At 37.0% G+C, this 22461-nt stretch overlaps 1 protein-coding gene across 2 annotated transcripts; it reads right to left on the minus strand.

The window, feature by feature from the left end:
* Positions 1-21800, minus strand: LOC142356941 (uncharacterized). Of its 2 annotated transcripts, XM_075408681.1 has the most exons (8): positions 21709-21800; positions 20470-20781; positions 5831-5978; positions 2870-2991; positions 2466-2697; positions 724-859; positions 601-648; positions 1-313 (listed from the first exon to the last, which is right to left on the minus strand). In XM_075408681.1, the coding sequence occupies exons 2-8, from the start codon at positions 20539-20541 to the stop codon at positions 1-3; spliced, it is 1071 nt and encodes a 356-aa protein (XP_075264796.1). In that variant the 5' UTR covers positions 20542-20781; positions 21709-21800. The 2 variants fall into 2 exon arrangements, with proteins under 2 accessions (XP_075264796.1, XP_075264797.1); XM_075408682.1 differs by lacking the exons at positions 20470-20781; positions 21709-21800 and adding an exon at positions 8368-8471.
* Between the last annotated feature and the right edge of the window lie 661 nt (positions 21801-22461).

A 22461-nucleotide genomic window follows, 5' to 3' on the forward strand; every position in this document is an offset into this window, starting at 1 on the left:
TCAATCACAGTCGTCTTGCTGAAGTGTTGAAAAGAGTGCATCATCTGCATAACTTTGCGGTGAAATCCTGTTGTGGTCAATTTCAGGCGTTTTGATTCCATCATCCCCATTACCATCATTCTGAACATCACTATCAAATCGATAGTGATTTTCAGTAACATTACATTGACGATTGCAGTTTTTATCCGAAGGAGGGTATTCGGTATCGTCTGTGTTGCTATTTTCCATCAACTTGATGTCAGTTTCTATGACGGATTGCAGACTGGGGTTTGCGTAATTAGTTTGGCTCACAGCACGCAAAGTTGAGCATGGTCTGAAAGTATGATATTATAACATACTCCGTACCATTCAAGAGTCTCAACAATTTACATTCTTTATACCGTAATAATAAAATTTTCACGTTACATATGCGTTGTCAAAGAGCTCGTTTATAACTCAATTGAAAGGGAACAAAAATAAAGTTGAAATACGAAGATAAGTTCTCTCTAGGCCTTGATATTATTGGTTAATCATTATAGGGCTAATGAGCGTGATAAAAACAGGCAAAATGAAGTTTAATTTGTACTTAAATTTCATGAATTTAGTCCAGAATAAATTTACCTTTCATAGACATTCTCTTTTGTTTCCACGCTCTTCTCAGTTTTCATTCTAAAATGACAGAATGATTTTATTATCTCCATCTTTCTCGATAAAACTTGATTTCTTACAAACGGCATCTCTTACTTTTTAGCTGTGCGGCATTTGCAGATAACAACAACAACAATAACCAGTGATGAAATAGGCAGGATAACTCCAAAAACTGTCGATAAGGCTATCACAACAGAAGAAGCACCACTTGCAGTTTCATGATTTTGCGGCTCTAAAACAAGCTAATGTTTTTTTCAATCAAAACTTCCAGAGATTTGCCTAAACGCATTGCGCGTAGAAAAACATTATTACTGGTTTAGGTCTCTTCGCTATTTTGCTCCAGATCTTTGTAAATTGTCTTGTTGCCGAATTGAGTCCTATAAATTGATCATTGTTGTGCTTTTTGCATTGCAAATGTTTTTTATGATGTCTGTTTTCATTTTAGTTGATTCAAATACTAATGATTGATTTCTTCTGATATTTCATGCTTCCGAAACAATTCTAAAAGAATTGCTAATTCCATTACTGGTCAAAACAGACACTTAATTTAGTTCAAATTCTCCTTTTCATTAGACCAGTGGATTTCACTTACAAAAACTTGAGCTACATTTACACTAATCCGTCAGTGTTGACCACAGGGGGCTCTTAGAGCCATTTCGCGGACAAAACTGACAATACCAAATGACTTACACCGACAGAATTTTGTCAGTGGACTTTACAAAGCATATTACTTTCTGTAATTCATTTTTCCCCGATTCATTAACATGTTTAATCGATGATTAAATGCATAAACATCCCCTGTCCCATAATTAAGATTAATTCTGGTTTACAGAAATTGCGAAATCGAGTTACTCAAATCGTCAAATCTGATTAAATTTGCCTTTGGAAAACACGCACACTAATCCGTCAGTCTATTCACCAAAACTTGTTCGTGGACAAGGCTAACTTAATCTGCTCAAAATATTTAAATCCAAGCCGATTTAGTGAACTTATATGTTTCCCACAGAAATAATGTATTAAAATTATATCTGAAATCCACTTGCTCAAATCGGTCCGTTATGCCCGATTTGGGGGTCTGTACTGACCACTAATGTCTTGAGCGATAATTGTTTTGGTTTAGGAGAATAAACAAAAAAATTCTAAGTGGTTTTTAAGTAGCTAACATGTAGCTTCTGCAATAAACAAGTAGCTTCTGCAATAAAACACAAGCAGTGCCCTGCTATCTAAAAATCAGTTTTGTCTTCAAAAGAAAGAAAATTCACCCGTTTCAAGAGTAAAAATATAGGGAGAAGGATTCGATTGTCGTATATTTTTCAATGAAAAAAAAAGAGGAAATGAGCAGACACCTTTAATATAGGTGACCAAATTGAAATTTCGTTTCGAATTGATAAGTTTTCACTTCTTTGTTGACCAACATATTTTTTTGAAAGTGGTTTATGCTATTGGAGTATTCCAGCAAAGTGTTCGAATTCAGATGGCATTAATTTAGATGAAAGTTTTTTATTAATTTTCTTTAATGTCTGATGTCTGAAGTGAAAAGAAGAACCCCTCAGATTGGAGTTTGATTTTTTGTGCATAACTTGTCATTATATACATAGTTTTAAAGATATTACAATTCTGTACTCTATCGATTTATTGCATTTCACCAAAAATCACTTTTTCTGTGACCCGGCGATTTATTTGAATGTCAGGTAATTGAACAAGACTAAAAATGACAAGTCCGCTCTTTTTTTGCACCAAATCCGTGTTAATTGATTACGTTTCTGCAATCCTAGATTCTCTGAAAAGAACTTTTTGTGCATCTGTTGCGGATGAAATAGAAGAAGCAAACATCTTACCTTCGTTATAGGATTCCTTCAGAAGCAGGAACGATTGTGGGAGGCATGAATCGTTTAAACAGATGTCCAGCAAAACTGCGCGGTCAAATTCGCCACCAATAGCAGGAAATATGAACAAACATTTTGAGGAAATTGATATAGTTTTACAAGATGACCCAGAAACTGTCACTTCAGTGGTCATTTGTGATTGATTTTCGGGTTTTCCTGCTGCAGTTATGTTGTAACTTGGGATCTATGCAAATTTTATTTAGCAGCATGCAAAATTGTCAATAGAAACTTTAAATAATAAACAATCTGTACTTTTCTATAAAAATTATTATTGATGTGAGTCCATTTTTGAACTGCTGCTATTAAGATAAATCAAATGGCATATATCTACAGCAAAATAGAGCATCATTTGTTACCTTTAAGGTGAGATGGAAGAGCTTAAAGCTATTGGGAGGCGGCGATATGGTGACAGTTACCACCCACTGAGAAGTCGTTTCATCCGAGCAATCTAATAGAGCTGATATGTGAATTGATGAACCTAAATACGAACTGTAATCTGCCTAGGGAAAAGGAGACAGTTCCCATTTTTTGCGCACTGTATACTTAAAACGTGGCGCCAAGGATTTCGTCAACTGAGAAAAGGCAGCTGAAAACTCTTATTGTTTGACCGAGACGATTTCGATGAAAAAGTTTAGTAAATTAAGGTAAAATGTTTGAAAAAACTATATGCATTGCTTTCCAAGTTTGCGACCTAAATCCTCTGCCTGACAAAACTCTTTATTCCGGCTTAAAACGCTCTCTCCTTTGAAATTTCATCGCAATATTACAAAGTCATAGAAATTTGTGAATAGAAAGAGTCATAGAAAGAGTTTTTTAGCTAGGAAGTGTTTCACACCGCAATGAAGTATTCTTGAATCCCTAAAAAGCAGTTGTCAGAAATAGACGCAGAAAAAAGTTGAGAGCTGTTACCAAAAATATTTTTTTTGTATTACTATTTTGATTCGAAACAGAAAACTAATATTTAGATTTTTTAAAAAAACAATCCGAAAAGTGTGTACCATGATGTCTCCAAACCCTAATTTTTTTACTGCTATTCTGTGCTATAATAGACTTGATCTTAAGATCAAACATATTTCAGCACAGAAAAGGAGTAAACACACTTTGCCTATTTTCCTCACTTGACACCCGATAAGACTGATTATACACAAACGCCACTTTAGTAGGAACAAACGCGTGAAATTCTATTTCTGAATTTTGAATACTTTCTCTTATGCATTAAACAAGGTCGATAGTGCGAAGCAAAAAACATTAACTTCTGTCAGAGAAACCGTCGGGAGTACCAAAAGCAACTTATGAGAACAACACTTGTACTGTTTGAAGCAAAAAAATATGCAGAAACGAAAACCCGGGTCGAGGTGTCACCGCCATTCAACGCAAAATTATGTGAGATAAGCGGTGATTGCGGAAAATTTTGCTAGATAAGCGGTGAATACGGTGAAATTACATAAATCAGGCGGTGAATGCGGTGAAAAAACCTTTATAGCCTGGTAGTTGTCAAATTACATAACTTCACCGCTGAATTTAGCGGTGAAATTACATTAATTCACTGCTTTGAAAAAAATTGTCCGAATTATGTAATATAAGCGGTGAAAACAATGAAATTACATAAATTCACCGCTTAACTTAGTGGTGACACCGCTTACTCTAGCGGTGAACTTGCATATTTTCACCGCATTCACCGCATCTCACAGCAAAATTATGTACGAAATTTTCGGTGAAAAAACCAATCTTTCACCGCATATCTTACATTTTTTTCCGATCTTTTCTCGACCCAGGAACTCTATAACAATTTTTAGAAGGACAAGAGAGGTACAACTTGAATGACAAGGAACCAGACAGACATTAGAACACCACATCACACCACACACATTATACACACAAACACACAAATCAAAATCCCAACAGCAAAAAGAAAGCATTTTTAAATTTATTTGGAATCCGGAATTAATCCCAGGTTCGACATTGTTCATTTAGCTCTTCGTTTTTGTTTTCTAAACAAGTATGAGTGGAGTTCTTGAGCTAGTTGTATAAGTATTTGTTTTAATGGATCTTAACTTTATTTAATTTTTGGAAAAATTTTGTCCTTTTTGATGTTTTACACGTTTAATGAAACAATTAAATGTTAAAATCGCGCAATTATGCTAGCATCGAGATTTGAATGACATGATTGTGAATATGGGAATAAATAAAGTCTCAATTTGCAACAAAAAAGTAAATTTTCTGTTATTTTATTACCTCTTACACTTTTTTCACTATGCCTTTATTTGTGTCCAAAATTTCAAAGAATCTTTTACGTCTCGGTGGTCTTAAATATACTGAAAAGTGTATTTTTGATGGAAAAAACTGATTGCAAAAATGACTTGAGAATTTAGAAAAAAAATACTTTTCTACTTTTAATTTTACCTTTTCAAAGTTGAGAGCACTAAATTACCTGATTTTTAAAATAGTTTTTAATGAGATGAATACAGAAAGACGGATAAAAATATGTTTAACACAATTTTCAGATTGAAAACAAATTTTTTTTTCCGGAAATTTTGGTGAACAGTTGAAATCGTTAATTTTTAGGATTTTAACTGCTAATAATTACTCGTGAGAGTCAAAATTATTTTAATTTAATTAAGTTCACTACAATTCTCTCGTTCGCTTAAATCATAAATTTCAACGCGATCTGTCCCTCCCCCCCCCCCCCCCCCGAACAATGTTTTTTTCTCTTTATTTTTTTTTCCTTCGAAGTTATAAATGTTCCCCATTTTCAAACTTCCGATAATTTTCTTATATAAATCAGAACGAGATCCTGAGGGCTATAAAATGGTGTTTTTTTTCTTTACAATAGGTAAACGAAATTGAAAATTCGACTAAAGGAAAACAGCCTGCCTCACATATATATCCCCCATTACGAAGCAGAGTCAGTTACTAATAAAAATAAGTAGTCTTTTGACTGTCCTCCAACTGATGCCAATTCCGGCCCTGTGCCTAAAAGGTTTTCATCTTGATAGCATAACCCGTGTCAGAATTTCCAGGTAAATAATATAAGAAGTGCAGTGAAACAAATTTACCTGAAAGGGCCGGTAAGTTATAGAGGCGAATGTGGCGAATTTTTAGCAATGGCAGCTCGATGGCGCGGAGTTAGTCTACCGCGGAGTTAGCTACAGGCTACAACATTTTTCACTTGCTTTTACTGTGAGTAGTCACTAAATTCTTGCAAGAAACTTGAAAGCATTGCAACAATAGTTTGTAAATCAGCAACAATAGTGCTATTAATGTCAGCAAAGTCTATAGGAAACTGGGTAATTCAATTGATTAACAAGGCTAAAAACCTGAGTGCGGATGGTAAGTGAAGTAATGCATGGGGGATGTTGCAGAGACACTCAATTGTGGATGGTGAGATTGTGCCCAAATATGAATTTGGACGGTTGTGGAGTAGTTCAACCAAGGCAAGTCAACGCATTGTAAGCCAATCAATTGCTGAAAATTTCCAAAACTGATATCAAATGCTTCTCGTAAGAATTTACCCAGGTTGAGCATGAATTGCAGAATTGAGCGATATTTCTCACGCCGAGAGAAAAAAAACGTTTGAGAAAATTTTGGTGTTGTTTTTAAATTATAACGTTCAGAAACAATTGCTAAATTGAGTGATATTGCAACTTATGAGGAGATTTTTTTTATACTATTCCTCCCAAGTCTAGAAGTTGATCGATATATTCATCGAACTGAATTGTGAGTGGTATCACTAGAAAGCCCAGCCCGTTCAGCGTAGTAATTACAAATAAAAGATTTTCTAGTCGTTTTTCCACGGAGTTATCGAGGTTTAAGTTTTGTAAACATTTCATTTGTCTCATTGATTTGATTTGTTTTTGCTCACATTTTCCTCGTTTTTGTTCAATTTTTTATTCAATTTTGATTTAAAAATGCTAAAAATGTTAACAAAAGTGTGAATGATTTTAATTTTAAAGACAGAATAAAGTTGCAGAACAAATGGATTGAAAATTTTTGCTAACAATTTGGCTAAATTTATTAAAAAATCAGCTTTTTCCTTCACATTTGCACTTTTCTAGCAAATTTTAAATAAATTAGGTGGAAGTTCAGACCTAAGAACTGCGGACATTACAATATCAAACTCCAAAAGAGCTACTTCTAGCTTTACTCTGAGAGGGTTCTGGAATTAAATATTTGCTGTTCGTTTCCCAAAATAAATCGATGAATATCAAAAACATCAATTTTTTCAGCAATCAAGAAGGCTATCTCTGGTTCATTCGTTAGTTCAAATTGAATAGGTTGCTGTTTTTTCTTTATTCCTAAAGTAATTTATCCCTTTTTCGTTTCTTTGAGAAAAAACCGGAATGCTATTAAACCAGAACGATATCCATTTATTGCTCGATTGCCGGCTGATTTTTGACGTGCAAATGAGTTCCATTGGATGTAGATCATATCGTCAGTTAGAAGCTCACAGTTTTTATGGCTTTAAATTTTGTTTCGCGTAAAAACGTTCCTTTTTGAATTTTTATTTACTGTTAAATTGTAATCTTAAGACTTAATCTCGAAAATTACAGGTCCAATTGGCGTTCCATGAAGCTGAAAGTTAATTTTTTTAGTTTTCTTAATTGAAAGATTTTTTTCTGATTTCTGTCATCTTTTAACTCAGTTCCAGCAGCGATGTCACATTATTTTCTAGTGAACTACCATCTAGTCGTCATTGTGTTTTACGTTTTCAGATAATGGTTTTCTGGTTTTGATGATAAGAGTTTTCCTATTTTTATATTTTTGTATAACTGAACAATTTTCTTAATTATTGTATGTTTTATCTTTATTGTCTTGCCACCTTTTTACATTAACCGCAGTGACAATATCAGCTTAACGGCGCTAAGAAAATGCCAAATCAACGTTTGTAGGTTTTATAGTGAATAGGTTACGGCTTCATCTATTCTGCATAAAAACAGCATTCTTTGGAGGAACAAGTTAACCTATTTAATAAATTAAGTCCATTACTAGCCGTTTTCATGGCTTGTAATTTGCTTGTTTTCCAAAAACATCACTACTTTTTTTCAATTTTTCAGTTTTTTTTCTTATTTCTGTTAATTTGTAGCCTAGATTTATCAGTGGCAGGTTCCATCTTTTTATTGAAGTTAATTTTAGTTTTTTTTTAATCTGGGAGTATCATTTTGAAAATAATAATCCTGGTTTTGATTCTACAAGATTTCTTGAAATATTTTGTTATTCATGAATTTTAGCCCATGTTTGAATATGATTTTAGTGGTCTTGTCTAGTTACGTAACTATATTGCACGCTCAAAGTACATTTAATGTGAGATTGGCAGATAACTTAGGATTTTAATGGCTCTGACACTAATCATTATCAAAAATTGAGTAATTTTAGCATTGTTTTCAATTTTGTTGTTCTTCTAATAGTCGTAAGACAAAATCTGGATAATGAGAGGTCCAACTGTCTCTTTTGGAGTTTCAATTGATTCAAATTACTCTTTATTTAATGCTAATTTGTCATTGCTAATCGTTTTTTATAAAAATATATACGTTCAGTTTTGGGCACAATTGATATTTGATTTTGTTTTTTTTTTCTTTTGTATTGTCTTGTAGTGTTCCTAATGGCATAACTCATCGGTCCTCTAAAACGGAATTTTTTACGTCGTTTGATGGTTTGACTTTAAAGCTTTTTTCATAAACCAATTATTTTTGAGACAAATTTGAATTTTTGAAAGTTTTCTATCTCTTCCTCATTTGGGAGACTATTAATCCAAAAATGTGGATGATCGGGTTCGTAACATTTTGTTCAACGCAAATCACCAAGGCCCTTGTTTCTGTAGATGCCCAACCATCCACAAAAAAAAGGGAAAACTAACATTAGAGCAAGTAGTCCAAATCAGGCCTCAGTTCATCCTTTGCAAGACAATTTTAAATCTCAATCACTCGTCGCAAGTAGGTTATGGTACGAATTTGTTTGTTTGAAAACAAATAGATGTTATAGCTTCAGCAATCCTCACTCCACTACAAGTTAGCTTAAAGTGGTGTTTTACAGACGTTTCAAAGACAAGAGTGGGAAATATGTGGGCTGAGCTACTAAGAGCCATAACCGTTGACCAAATAATATGAGCTAGAAAACTTTAAAAATGTTGGTAAAATTTTGGATCAAGTATAAAATTTTGGGCGTAGGAGACATGATGATTAGGAGAACTCTGTCTGCTTTGAACAGGTCAAATAGGAGCAGCAGTTTACTAAGACCTGGATAAACGATACCTGGACATCAATTGAAGAAGGAAACATGATGAATTCCTATTCAATAATCCTGAATTATATACAAAACTTTTGGAGCTGCTTTTGTCTCGCGTAAAATAAAGTAATTTAAAACAATTTTTCGAATTAGAAATATGCTATAAATCAGAGACAAAAGGGCTCAAAAGTGTCCATCATTCAAATTAAATGTTCTATTTAATTAACCTTCGAAATTTTGCATATATTAACCGTGAAAAAAATGTTGGGTCGCTAAATCAGTCCTTCACTATATGCTTGTTTGATATAGTCCTGTGAGACAAACAAATAAACAAATGCAGATGTATATCTTTCTGTAGTAAAAAAAATCAACTGTTGAAAGAAACAAAGTATAAAAAAAGTTTTTCCTTTCAACTTTTCTGTTGCATCAAATTATATTTTAAAACCTGTTTTGGGCTAATTTTCACAAATTAAAATTGATCAGTTGAGAACAAAAAACAGAAAAAGACTAGAAATATAAGACATAATTGTATTGACTCTAATTTATTGATTATCAAGTTAAACAATACTACTTGTTTTAATGTTAAGCAATATTGTTTGTTTCTCCCTATTAACATTTTATTATTTTTTTTATTTTTATTGTAATTAGTAAGAAAAGAGAACAAGATATTCGCTCGTAAACTTTGTGAAAAAAATGTTACTTTTCTTTTCCAAGAGAGGCGGTTTAACAACTTAAGACTAAATTATGCAGTCAGTTGAATCGTAATGCACAAATTATAAGCAGGCATGCAGAAAATTTGTATAAATTGCAAGGTGTGATGCTAAATAACCTATGGAAAGATACAAAACAGCTTTAATTTTATCATTAAAAAAGTTGCATAAATTTCTCGGAAAAATAGTTCTGTGATAATTCTCCAAAAACGTCCTTTATCAATTTTATGCAAGCCGTCTTTATCAAATGATGTACCTGTGTTCTACATCTGATGCGATAAGAAAGCTGTGAGCTTTTTTATTCCCGGTTTTTCCGCCTAAATTGCTAACATCCTGGCCAACATAGGAAAACTCTGATAATAGCAATTAAAGATAGAATTGCTGAATTTAAGTTAAGCTAAAGTTACGTTGTGTAAAAGTATTGTACACAATTGTAAACTCCAGTTTTTCTAGACGACAATCTTTCTAAAGATGTTAACTTAAATGTATATTTTAGAAAGTGGCTGTTAGGATATTGCTTTTTGATGGGTTTATTGGTCAGGTATTGTGTATTGAATGTACATAAACGCAACAAGGCGGCGGGGTAATTTGCATTTGAACACGATGCTCCGACCCCACACATCCACATTTTAGACTTAAGGGTGGAAAAGATTGGAAACTTTCAAAAACTCGCATATTGTTCAAAAAATAACTAAATGAATAAAGTAATTACGCACTATATGGCCGATGAAAACTGCCATTAGTTGAACTACGAGACAAGCCAAACGTAAAAATCAAACACAATAATCATTACACTCAAAACTTCATGACTATATTTAAAAGAAAACACAATAGCAAAATCAAAATGGCATCAGATAACACTTGAACTACGGCAATTAACGTGTACATTACTTAAAAAAGAATTGAGAACTGTCTTTAATGAGACTCCCAGACATTTGAAAAATAATTGCATAAATGCAGAAAAGGCAAAGTTCAAAAATAAGTTTGATCTTTTGAAAGCAAATGTTTTCTAAGTGAGGCGATTCGAATTCGTCAAACCCTCAAAAAATTCACCCAAAAACATTGAATGTGTCTCTGTGCGCATTTTTTAGACGTCAATTTGACCTTTCATTGATGCAATAATTTGTCAAGCAAGCAAATATGAACCTCTAAAATTGGCAAACATGTAAAGATCACTACATGTGTTGTGTTTGCTGGAATTCATTTTCATTTAATTGGGACTTTCGTTAACTGAATTTTGATATAAAATTATTTTTGTCTGTAATTAATAGAAAAAACAAATACTGCAAAATTATTTTGAAAAAAAAACCGCCGCGCCCCAACACAATCCGAACAAATTTTTCTGTAAGTGTCCACGAATAGAGCAAAATTAGCCCTCATTTAACTGTGCGTGCAAGTAAAACAACCAATTGCTCCAAATAGTTTCGAAATAGATAAGTTGCCAGATGAAATTTTCCAATATATCAAAGAAGTAAATGATGCTTTTGGGATACATATTGAGTTAATTTAGAGAAAAACGGACAATCCCACCATGGTCCTTACCAATGATCATTGAGTTGCACTGCATCCTTGTGGGTAATTTCCGCTCATTAAGTATTTCCTCCTGCAGTTATTGTTTTTTATTTAAGTTGACAGAACAAAACACAACTTTTAGAAAATGACAGCAAATAATGACGTCAATATTCAATGAAAAACAAAATTCAGGACACTTTATACAGAAAGATAGTTAAGGTTGTTTCCATTACCAGATTTACCTCATGCATGACCCTCTGGGAAGTCACTGTTGCCATACTGGACTGCGACATTCTGATAGAAACCCAATTGATTAAGAATTCCGATTCGTTCATAGCGGTTTCCCAAATAATACAGAAGGTGTAATTAATATTTATCATCTGAAACCGACCTTTGTTGAACAAATCCGGAAGATCTAAAACAATAGAATCTAGCTTCTGACAGCTCTGCAGGTTTTCTGGGCAACTTTTCTTACAGAACTGTTTGAAGCTGTAGCTAACTTTTCAAAACGTCGCTGTGTTCGCCACACATAGAACAGAAAACAAACAATTTTGCGGTCTACGTAGCAGTATTTCAAAATAAAAGGAATCAAAAGGGGATTGTTTTATTCAAAAAATCATCAGCTATGAAATCAAGTTGATGTCCTCAATAGAAATCACAAGCAAATCTCACGTATAAGCATTGTCAAGTACAAAGCAACAAGTGAAAGCTTAGACGGCAAGGTTTTTTCTATGCTCTTTTACTGCTTTTTTGTCTGATGTTATTGACGTCAAATCAGTTCGTATTCAATCGGCAATTGTCTAGAAAACCTAAAAATATTAAGCCGAAAACCAGCTTAATCGATACGTATAGTGGTTATATTTACTTAAAATTAGGTTAAATGAACTTTTTCGGAACTTTCTATGTATATTAGAACGTTTTACACGCATTTAAATTCAAATCTAAATACTCAATTCTGATTGGTTAATATTCTTTCATTTACTACGTAACATCCTCCGGCCCGGAAGAAGATGTTGGGAAAACTGGTACAAGTTTTACAAGCGGACGGACGAGTGAACCGGTCGACGTACGTAAAACGGCGGAGCGCGCGACGCTATCGGAGCCGTAACGGAGTTCCACAATCCGAGCGGTTGGGTAGTAACCCCTAGGGTTGGTTTCCTCAACTATCCAAACCAAGTCACCGGTCTTAAGGTGTTGCTCGGCAGGCGTCTGCCACCTAGAGCGTCGGTTCAGCGTCGGTACGTACTCTCTGATCCAACGGGACCAGATCGCATTAGCGTACGACTGCGCACGGGCGTAGCGTTTACGATGGCCATGCTCATTATCGCCGACAACAGACGGAATACCGGCAGAGTATTCTCCTAAAAGAAAGTTGTTGGGCGTTAAAGCGTTCAAATCGCACGGATCGGCGCTTACGGGTGTTAAAGGACGCGAATTGAGAGCATTCTTCACGAGACAAAAGGTAGTATGCAGTACCTCATCCGTGAGGCGACGCGTGCCAAGAATAGTATACAACACGCGTTTGAAGCTGCGTACCAATCTCTCCCAGATACCCCCTTGATGTGGTGCGCTGGGTGGATTGAACCTCCACTTTATGCCTTTGTGAGCGAGCTCAGCTGCAATGTTGACAACGTTCCGCTTTTCAATACTTTCTCGGAGTTCTTTCTCCGCTCCAATAAAGTTATTGCCATTGTCCGACAAAATCATGGCAGGTGTACCCCTACGGGACACAAACCGCTCAACTCCCATAACGCAAGAACTGGTGTCCATGGATGTAACTATCTCGACATGGACAGCGCGAGTAGTGAGACAGGTTAACAGGAAGCCCCACATTTTCTCAGTGGACAGTAACATACGGACGGCGGACAGTAACATAGAATGGCCCAAACTAGTCAACGCCAGTGTTCGTGAAGGGAGGAGACTGGTAAGCAAGTCTCTCCTTAGGTAAGTCAGACATGATTGGTTGCATAGTTACAGCTTGGAATTCTCGGCATCTCAGGCAGTGTGCTTTGATGGAACGCAAGGATGGTCTTAGTTTCAGTATTGTATAGTGTTCCTGCACAATTGATCTTAGGTATTCAACGCCTTGATGATAATGCTTTACGTGCGTGTGTTCAAGGAACAGTTTTACAAACGGATGACGTGCATCTAAGATGATTGGGTACTTTACATTAAACCCAACTTCAATTAAGCGCTTGATGCGGCCCGAGGAACGTATTAGCCCATTTGGACTAATAAACGGTGAATGTGGAGCAATTCGGCGACTCCTTTTAACGAATTTATTGTCAAGAAGATCTTTTCTTTCGGCTTCAAAAGACTCTTTTTGCACCAAGTACTGTAGATGACGCTCGACTTCGTCAAGCTCAGTAGGGTCAGTAATGCTACCATCGGGGTTACGGTAGCCGGCATGTTTCGGCAGAAACCGGAGAACGTATGCGGCAATGCGCAAGTACTTTGGATAAGAACTAATGTCATCAAAAGGGAATAACGACGGAACGGGAGTTGTCTGTTTTTTAACAGATGTAGCGAGAAAAACAGTGTCTTCTATGATGACTGCTTGGTTCACGCCAAGTTTGATGTTATTAATGACGTCTTTGTTCGGTACGGAAGGGAAACTTGAATTAGATAAGAAATGTGGACCATTGACCCAACTGCTTAGTTGCAAAACCTCAGCGGACATTCCACGCGTTCCAGCGTCAGCTGTATTATCCTTAGTTGCGACGTGGTTCCATTGGTCAACGCTGGTATACTCCAAAATTTCACAAACGTGGTTTGCAACAAAGATTAGTTGCTTTTCATTAGAGTTTATCCACTGAAGAACGGTCGTGCTGTCTGTCCACATGAATACTTGGTTAACAGTTACAGTAAGTGCCTGAATAATTTCGTTCTTCAGCCGAGCGGCAAGTAGAGCTGCTTGCAATTCCAGTTTAGGGACAGTCATTACTTTCATTGGCGCCACGCGCGCTTTCCCCAAAACAAACGCAAGCTCTGTTTTTATCTTGCCCGTAGGAGTTGTTACTCGGGCTCGAAGAAATGCGACGGCACTAAAAATATCCTGGGAACTGTCACCGAACATATGCAACTCTGTATTATCAAAGGGTCCAATAAAGTAACTTCGAGGAATTTTGATGTTTTCAAGCTTTGGTAAGTCCGCACTCCAGACCAAAAATTTTTGAACCATGTCCTGTGGGAGCTGGTCATCCCATTGTTGTCCTGTGACACGCCAGATGTCTTTTAAGAGCAATCGCGCACCGACGGTAAACGGTGCTACAAGACCAATGGGGTCAAAGACTTTCGAGACAAGACTTAGGACCAAGCGTTGCGTGAGGGACTTGGTGATAGCACAGCTTGTACCCCTACTCACAACTAAAGTGTCATTAGGGTGATCCCACTTTAACCCTAGCACATGCGATGAATCCTCCTGACATGAAACAATAACCTTGGGCTCAGTAGATTGAGCCGAACCATCAATTCGATCAGCCAGATTTGGCACATTGCTTACAAACTTTGTAAGCTTGAACCCACCGAGATGGAGAAGATGTACCAATTCCTTCGATCTATTGATGGTTTTCTCAGGAGACTCCACTGAGTCAAAATAATCGTCCATGTAGAAGTTTTCAAGGACGGCTTTTGCAGCTTCGGGGTAAAACTTGGCATTGTCTCTCGCAGTGCGTTGTAATGCATAGTTGGCGAATGTGGGTGAGTCTTTAGCCCCGAATATATGGCGCGTATATTGATACACTACAACGTTAGTTGTGGGGTCCTCCCGCCACATAAAGCGAAGTGATGGTTGATCTGATGGTAATACACCAACCTGTAGAAACATTCCCTCGATATCGGCAGAGACGGCATATGGATGTTGTCGGAAGCGAAGAAGTACGTAAATAAGATTTTGGAGCAGATCAGGGCCAGTGAGCAAAGATTTATTCAGTGAGGCGCCATGAAATTTTGCTGCTCCATTGAGCACCCTACGCACCTTACCCGGTTTGTTCGGATTTAGAACCGGATGGTGGGGTAGGTACCACTCTTTATCGGACCGGTTCTCAACCTTGTGAGCGTCCGCAACCTCAATTACATACCCCTTATTTAGGTCTTCCTTAATGGTGCTAGTATACTTCTCTCTAAGGTCTTCATCCTTGGCCAATCGTTTTTCGAGAGATTTTAGTTGCACAAGGGAGGAGAAGTAATTATTTGGGAGCTTGGTGTTATCTGCTGCCCATAGCATTCCGACATCGTATCTCAGGCCATTGTGTATGGTGGTACTCTCAAAAATTTCGTGAGCCCTTGCGTCTGCTGCAGATCGTGGGTCGACCTGCTTATTCGCTCCGAATGATTCAATGTCGTACCATGCCTTTACTTGACTTGCTAACTCCTTGTCATGTTCGATATTCACTTTAAAGCACGTTGAGGTTAAACACGAACTTGATGGTAACGGACCACTTAAGACCCAGCCTATGGGTAAGCGTACGGCAACGGGTGAACGCTTCTCATCGGCAGAGAAGTATTCTAACGGGCGGATGGCATGATAGACATCTTTTCCGAGTATCATCTCAATGTCTTTATAGGAATATGTCACAGGATCAAGGACTGCTAAGTGTGGGTAAGTCTCTTGCAGGGCCTGTACATTAATTATATCAGAGCCGACGTTCAGACTCTCTTTAACGAAAGGATTGATGGTAAATGGTTCGAAATCTTGATGTTCTCTTGGTTTCACAGTAACTTCAACGATCCTAGTGTCCACTACTTCTTCGGTATTAATACCCTTGACAGTTAGCTTTAGTGCTTTACCGTGCAAACCGAGTCTATCTGCGAGACTACCGGCCACCCAAGAATTACTGCAGGCGGTATCACACAATACTAAAGCCTTGGTATCTAAACCGTAGGAACTGAACAACTGCAATTCAGTCACCTGAAGGAGCCCCTTAACATCAGTAACAGATGACATTGTTGTGGTCTTATTAGACGGCTGTTGACTCGTAGTTGCTTTACTTTGACCTATGTTGACAGAAGACTGGATGGTATTTGGATTTGTTGACTTTTTTGTTGGAAAAACCCTATCTGCTCCATGCAATAGTGTGTTATGCGAACTATTGCACCCCTCTGCTCGGCACTTTCTTGGCTGAGGGCACTGGTGGAATGTGTGCCTGTGCCGTAAGCACGAAAAGCAAAATTTGTTAACCGCCACCAACTTAGCTCTCTGGGTTGGAGTTTTTTCCTTGAAAACTCGACACTCCCATAGCCGGTGGTTACCTTTGCATACAATGCATCGAAAGAAAGTGTTTGTGGAAGCAGATGGCATTTGCTTCTTTGTTTCCCTTTGTTGCGAATTTGATGCAAACACTTTTGAAGCTGTTTTGGTCTTGGTTACTGAAGTGCTGTTATCTTCAGGCCTTGCCTTGGTTGTGCTTTGTTTCATAAGATCGTGGGGCTCAGCCTTTTCTTTAAGCCAGTCGTTAAAGTCAACGAGGGTAGGCTTAACCCAGTGCTTCTTAACCGTAAAGAGCGACCATGACTCTTTCATGTTTGGTGGTAACTTTTGTACTGCTTGGTTAAGTAGGGAAGCGCTCTTCAAGTCAGCATCATATGATAGTGACTTGAAAACCCCAACGAGGCTGGATATTGCTGCAGAATAGTTTATGATGTTATCACTATTGTGCATTTTAAGAGGCGGAAAGTTGCTTAGTTTATCCAAGTGTGCACTTACGACTGCCTGTGGCTGGCCAAATTTACGTTCTAAAGTCCTTAGTGCATCCTTGTACATTAAACCACAGTAAGCAAACTCGGCGATTGCAATCTTTGCTTTACCGGTGACGAGTGTTTTAAGGTACGTCAATTTAACGTCATCAGTGAGCGACTGCGAGTCAATCGCGCTTTTGAATTGACCATACCACTCATGCCACATTAATGGGTCGCCGTTAAACTCTGCAAGTTTCCACTCGGGCAAAGGGTCGTTTTTCTTACTTGTTATCGCATCAGCCAGTTCCCTAATCAATGACGCATTGTCTGGTATCGGAGGGGCAGTTGCAGACACCTGCGGACCGCTCCAACTCAACGGAGTGGGCCCAACATAGAGGTATGTTGGCTGAAAAACCGGAGTGGCTAGACCAGGTACAACATTACTAGTAATCCCGATCGGGTTTTCCTGCTGTGCACCTGATGGTGATTGCATATCAATCAAAGGGGGCGAATTCTGATAAATTCGTAGTGGAACATTAGTGCTCGATGGTGCGATATGTGTGTGTACATTTGGAGGCAGACTATTCACGGTGGTTGTGTCTTGGTTGACTATTGACGGTCTGTGCTGTGGAAACCGCCAATGACTCATATTTGGCACAAAGTTCTGGCCAAGAGTGATATTGGGCATATTTAGGAAAGGAGGAGCATCAGAACGTATGACTTTGTTTACTCGGTTATTATTATTTTGAAAAGTGTTGTAGACGGGAGGTTGATTGATCATTGGGGCGTGTAGAATGGGAGCAGTGACGTTAGGTGCAAATACTGGGTCCGGAACAGGAAGGTCAATGGGATGAGCGGGTTCGAAGTTGTGCTGTTGAGTGTTTGGACTTGGTGGGGCGCTTGGGTGCAAGGGAACGTTTATTGTGGGGGCTGGATGATTTGTTGTCGGAAAAGTAGGAATAGTGGCGTTTGGTGCTCGGGGGACAAAATTAATTTGTTGTCGGGAGCATATTCGCTGGGCCAAATTGTTCTTGGGTAGACTTGATGTTTCAGGTCCCCTGGATTGTGAAATTTGAAGTTGTGCGTTCGGAAATAACTCGGATGCATTATTTTGATTTAATTGCGGTGCAAACGGCTGTTTGTTCCCGGGTCGCGGCACCATATAAACTCAGTAAAACTGTAGTTCGAGGATTCAATTCCCTATAGTCAATGTATAAGCTCCAAAACGTACAAATTATAGCATATATAAAGCAACGTGTTATCGGCCACGTATAAGCATTGTCAAGTACAAAGCAACAAGTGAAAGCTTAGACGGCAAGGTTTTTTCGATGCTCTTTTACTGGTTTTTTGTCTGATGTTATTGACGTCAAATCAGTTCGTATTCAATCGGCAATTGTCTAGAAAACCTAAAAATATTAAGCCGAAAACCAGCTTAATCGATACGTATAGTGGTTATATTTACTTAAAATTAGGTTAAATGAACTTTTTCGGAACTTTCTATGTATATTAGAACGTTTTACACGCATTTAAATTCAAATCTAGATACTCAATTCTGATTGGTTAATATTCTTTCATTTACTACGTAACACGCAAAATGATTGCAAAAGATGAAAACATAACAGTTTTCAAATAAAAGATTTAAAACTAAGCGTATTATTGGTTTTTGAAGTGAAATTCAAATACAAAATAAAAAGTAGAAAAATAAAAAACACAAATATAAAATACAAAATAAGAAAATAAAATTTAAAAAAAAATTATTTCATGTCTGTGATATTGTTTTATATGGTCTTAACCGGAATCCTCTCCTGAACATAATGATTCTGTTAAATATTTTACAATTTCTTATAGGGTTTATTAAGAACCGAAACATTAACCTAATTAAAAAAATCTGATGAAATTTTTCATAATAAAAAATTCCGGAATCATATATTTTTTTCAAACGAAGAAATGTTTAATCTGATAGCATTTCAGCCCAGTATTATTTAATCAAAGTCATTTTTAAAAATTCAGAATAAAAAACGACAATCATAATGCGCATTGGCCCGATCAAAACAAATTGTTTGCGCTGAAAACGAAGTTCCTCTCTCACTTAGTTTTGATTATGCCTGATCTGATGCTGCAATAAGGTTTTAGAGAACCAAGCTAATCAGTTAGCGTGAAAAACGCCAAATCTGACAGTGTTCTTAAAAAACGGTATGATTATTCCTTTTAGCAGACTCTGCCTCAGCTATTTTCTGCGCACTGTTTTTTCTCCGCAACTTTTTTCGGCAATTTTTTTGAGATTTTTGTTTCAATACATTTTTTGGTACCGAGAAAAATCAAACATAGTCAAAATTATTTCATACAACAACACCGACATCATAATCTAATTTGTTCAACATTTTCAGTTTCACCTTTGAAAGGGCCTCTGCCGGCACAAAATTGTCCACTAAGTAATCAACAGCACTAAGCAACATTGTTTGAGTCAGTGGAAAAGAATAGTGAAATATATATGTTTGGGCTTGCGATAGACTAAAACAGCAATATGAAGTTTGGATTCATTGTTGCAAACTTCAAAAAACCGTTGCATGAGTTTTTTAAAAAGAACCTTCAAAACAATTTCTGTAATGGGTAATAAGCACCCGTTTTAGACAACAATTGCCAGCTATGTGAGCATTCTAATAAGCGGAGAATAACCCAGGCTTAGACCTCAACTTATAGAAAGATAATGTTCAACTCAAAATAAATGCGTATGAAGAGACATTGCAAGCCCCGAAACGTCTAGGAAAAGAACTTAGCTCCCTTTCAATTACCATCTTGACTTTAGATCGATCCAGCTTTCCAAATTTTGGCATATGGACTTTATTATGACGCAAAATTTCGCTTCTGGAAATTGACTTGACCTAATTTGTTGCTTCTTGGCTTTACCTTGACCCAAAGTCTTGATTCTGGGAATTTGCTGGACTCGAATTAACCACGCTGGACTTTAGCTTGACCCAAATGCTCTGCTCAATAATTTCTCGACACAAAAATTTAATTACAAAAATTGTGCCGAGATTTTGTCAAATCGTGATTTGAACTAAAGTATTCCCATGAGTGTCTGCCTCGAGAATTCGCGCAATTTAATTACTCACTGTTGCTTATAACATGCATGCTATTGCATCTTTTGCAATTCAGAAGAAAAGCCAATCTATTAAAAATCTACTTTGTGTTATGAAAATCTATAATTGGTTTTCTGCAAGGAAAAACAACTGAACACATTTTGATCATAGCTAATGGGAAAAAGACCACAACAATTAAACTATCTAGTTTCAATTATTATGGCGACTCAATCCAGCTGCAATAACGGCTTTATCTTAAGTATCGCAAAAAATCAAAGTTTTCAACTGGGGATTCAGTTGGATTGCAGTGGTAAAATGCTGTTGCATGGTGTTGATCCGTAGCTGCTTCTGTATTTAAAGAAACAGAAAACGTTTTGCAAATTTGCAAAAACAAATTTGCGAAAAAGCAGAGTTATGAAATATCTTTTCCTGGACTCAAGAAAATAACATGCCCAACAGATGAAGTTTTCTCGGATGTACTACTAAAATGCCACTTCCCCAGCCTTGAACAGACCATGCTTGACCCGAAATGCTCATGAAAAAATTTTTGCTCGACCAATGAAGAACTTTTTCTTCACATTAAATAGGAAGCTTGATTCTTTAATTTTAGACAATATTGAAACCCCCAACCCCACCCCACCTCCACCATTAGACTTTTTGAGTGTTTTGATAAGTCGAGGTCTAAACCTGGGAAGTGCGGTCAATAAGGTAAGGTACAAAAGATTCCTTGCGAAATAATTTAACTGGAATGCTAACTTTTGATGAAAGTTTGTTTATGCTGTTTGCTCTTGATGCCATTAGGACTGACTGTGCGAGCTTCAAAATCATAGACTGCTCCCATAATAGGCAGGTAAAGCTGCGTTCCACTCAAGTCAACCCGTGTTATGTTAACTGAGTGTCTTTTGTCGCTGAAGAGAGGTGTCATCTCCCTATTGATTGAGTAGGTGACCTCAATGTGACTCCAGGGGCCATCGAGGGTTGTGTAGGAAATGGTTACATAATGATAGGACTCCTCCGTCTCCATTCCGTCTGCGTCTTGAATTGAAAGTGATTGTGGCGGCAGAGGGGCTAAAAAGCCGTAATCAGTGCTGTGTTAGAGAAATATCTTGTCTTTGATAAGCAAATGGTTTGAAACTTAAGAAAACAAGCACAGTCGTGAATCATTGAATGAAGTACCCGGTCCTAAAGCCGAGTCTATTTAAGTACTGGCAAGTTTAATCGCAAGTCTAATATCAGCACTGATAGAGATCTAAGTCATGGCCAAGACTTGCAATTCTGACTGAAATCTTGTTCAAGATTTGCCAATAGAATTTCAAGCTGTGCCACGACTTGAGAGTCTACGACAAAGTCATGGCCAAATACTGCATTTCTATACCCCTGTGATAAACAAGGCTTGCGAATCTAAATCAAAGTCGAAATTCAAATATTGCGCATTTTTTCGAGTCTAAATCCGAGAAATCGCCAAGACACGCAAGTAGAAATCCATGGAATGGCTAAAATGTCACGTCTAAATCAATTCCTGGCCGAGAATCACAAGCCTAATCCATGGCTAAATGAAGTAATGATTAGGACTCTCATCAATCCAGGTCTTGAACAAGAGTTAACCATTCGAAAAACCAATTCAGGCAGCGTCCGGAAAAATTAAAAACTGGGCGGATAATTGTGTAAAAGATTTCAATGTTTTTGTAATATTTTTGTTTTATTTGACGTAAAATTTAACTGCGACAACTGATGTCCAAGTCTGCACTATTGACCAAACCTTTGATAAAACTTTGCTGAATTTTAAGCCTTTTAATTACAAATGTGCAGCAGTGATTTAGATTCGGGTTCATGAAAGTGTTGATCAAGACTTAGTAAGTGCCAAAAAAATTGTTTCAAAATCATGAATTAGTTTAATAGCAACTTTCAAAGATATTGCTTTTGTTTTGTTTAGGAAAAGTATAGGCCGAGACGAGCATACGTTTTTCTACTTCGTTTTTAACTTGGGTCTCTCACCTGTGCTAGTTGTGACAGTTTTCGGCGGCGATTTCTCAATTCCCTCGTGATCAGAAAAAGTGAACACGGAGATGGAATATTGGACTCCAGGCATCAAGTTGTAGACCGCGTGCCGAAGGTAGCCGTTGCTCAGAAAACCATTAGAATGAGAAACATGTTCAGCAACAAATAAATAGCATACTTCTTTCTCTATATCTTATTCGTTATCACATTTACATACATACACACACACACACACACACACACACACACACACACCTAATAAATTAACACATTTCATGAAATAAAGTTGAAATCTTCTGACTAAGGTACTGATCAACAATGATTTTTCCTCTCACCTTTTCTGACGCTTTAGTTGCGCTATATTTGTTAGTACTGCTTGTTGGAAACTGTCAGCTGGGACTGCAGGGACTTTTCGATTACCTATCAAGTGCGTTGCGTTTTTGTTATTGCTTTGTCAACACAGCGATTATTCTAACCTACTTGAAAACTAAATTCTAATTAAAACAATAGCAATATTAGAACTTTCCAATAATGTTATTATTGTAATCCTAAAAGTTAATAAACTTTTCACACGTTTAGAGTGCTGATTTTGGCTTGTGGATCATATTTTGCAGGAAAAAATAATAAATAAATTTCTTTTAAATTTCAATTGAGAGAACCAAAGGGTGTTAAGTTGGTTCATGTTTTAGTTTCTGAGATATTGTGCGGCTATAAGATTCCCCAATTGTTGTAATTGGGTTAGTTTTCTTC

Source organism: Convolutriloba macropyga, unplaced genomic scaffold, assembly GCF_964194025.1.
Source record: "Convolutriloba macropyga unplaced genomic scaffold, txConMacr16.3 SCAFFOLD_862, whole genome shotgun sequence".
NCBI lineage: Eukaryota > Metazoa > Xenacoelomorpha > Acoela > Convolutidae > Convolutriloba > Convolutriloba macropyga.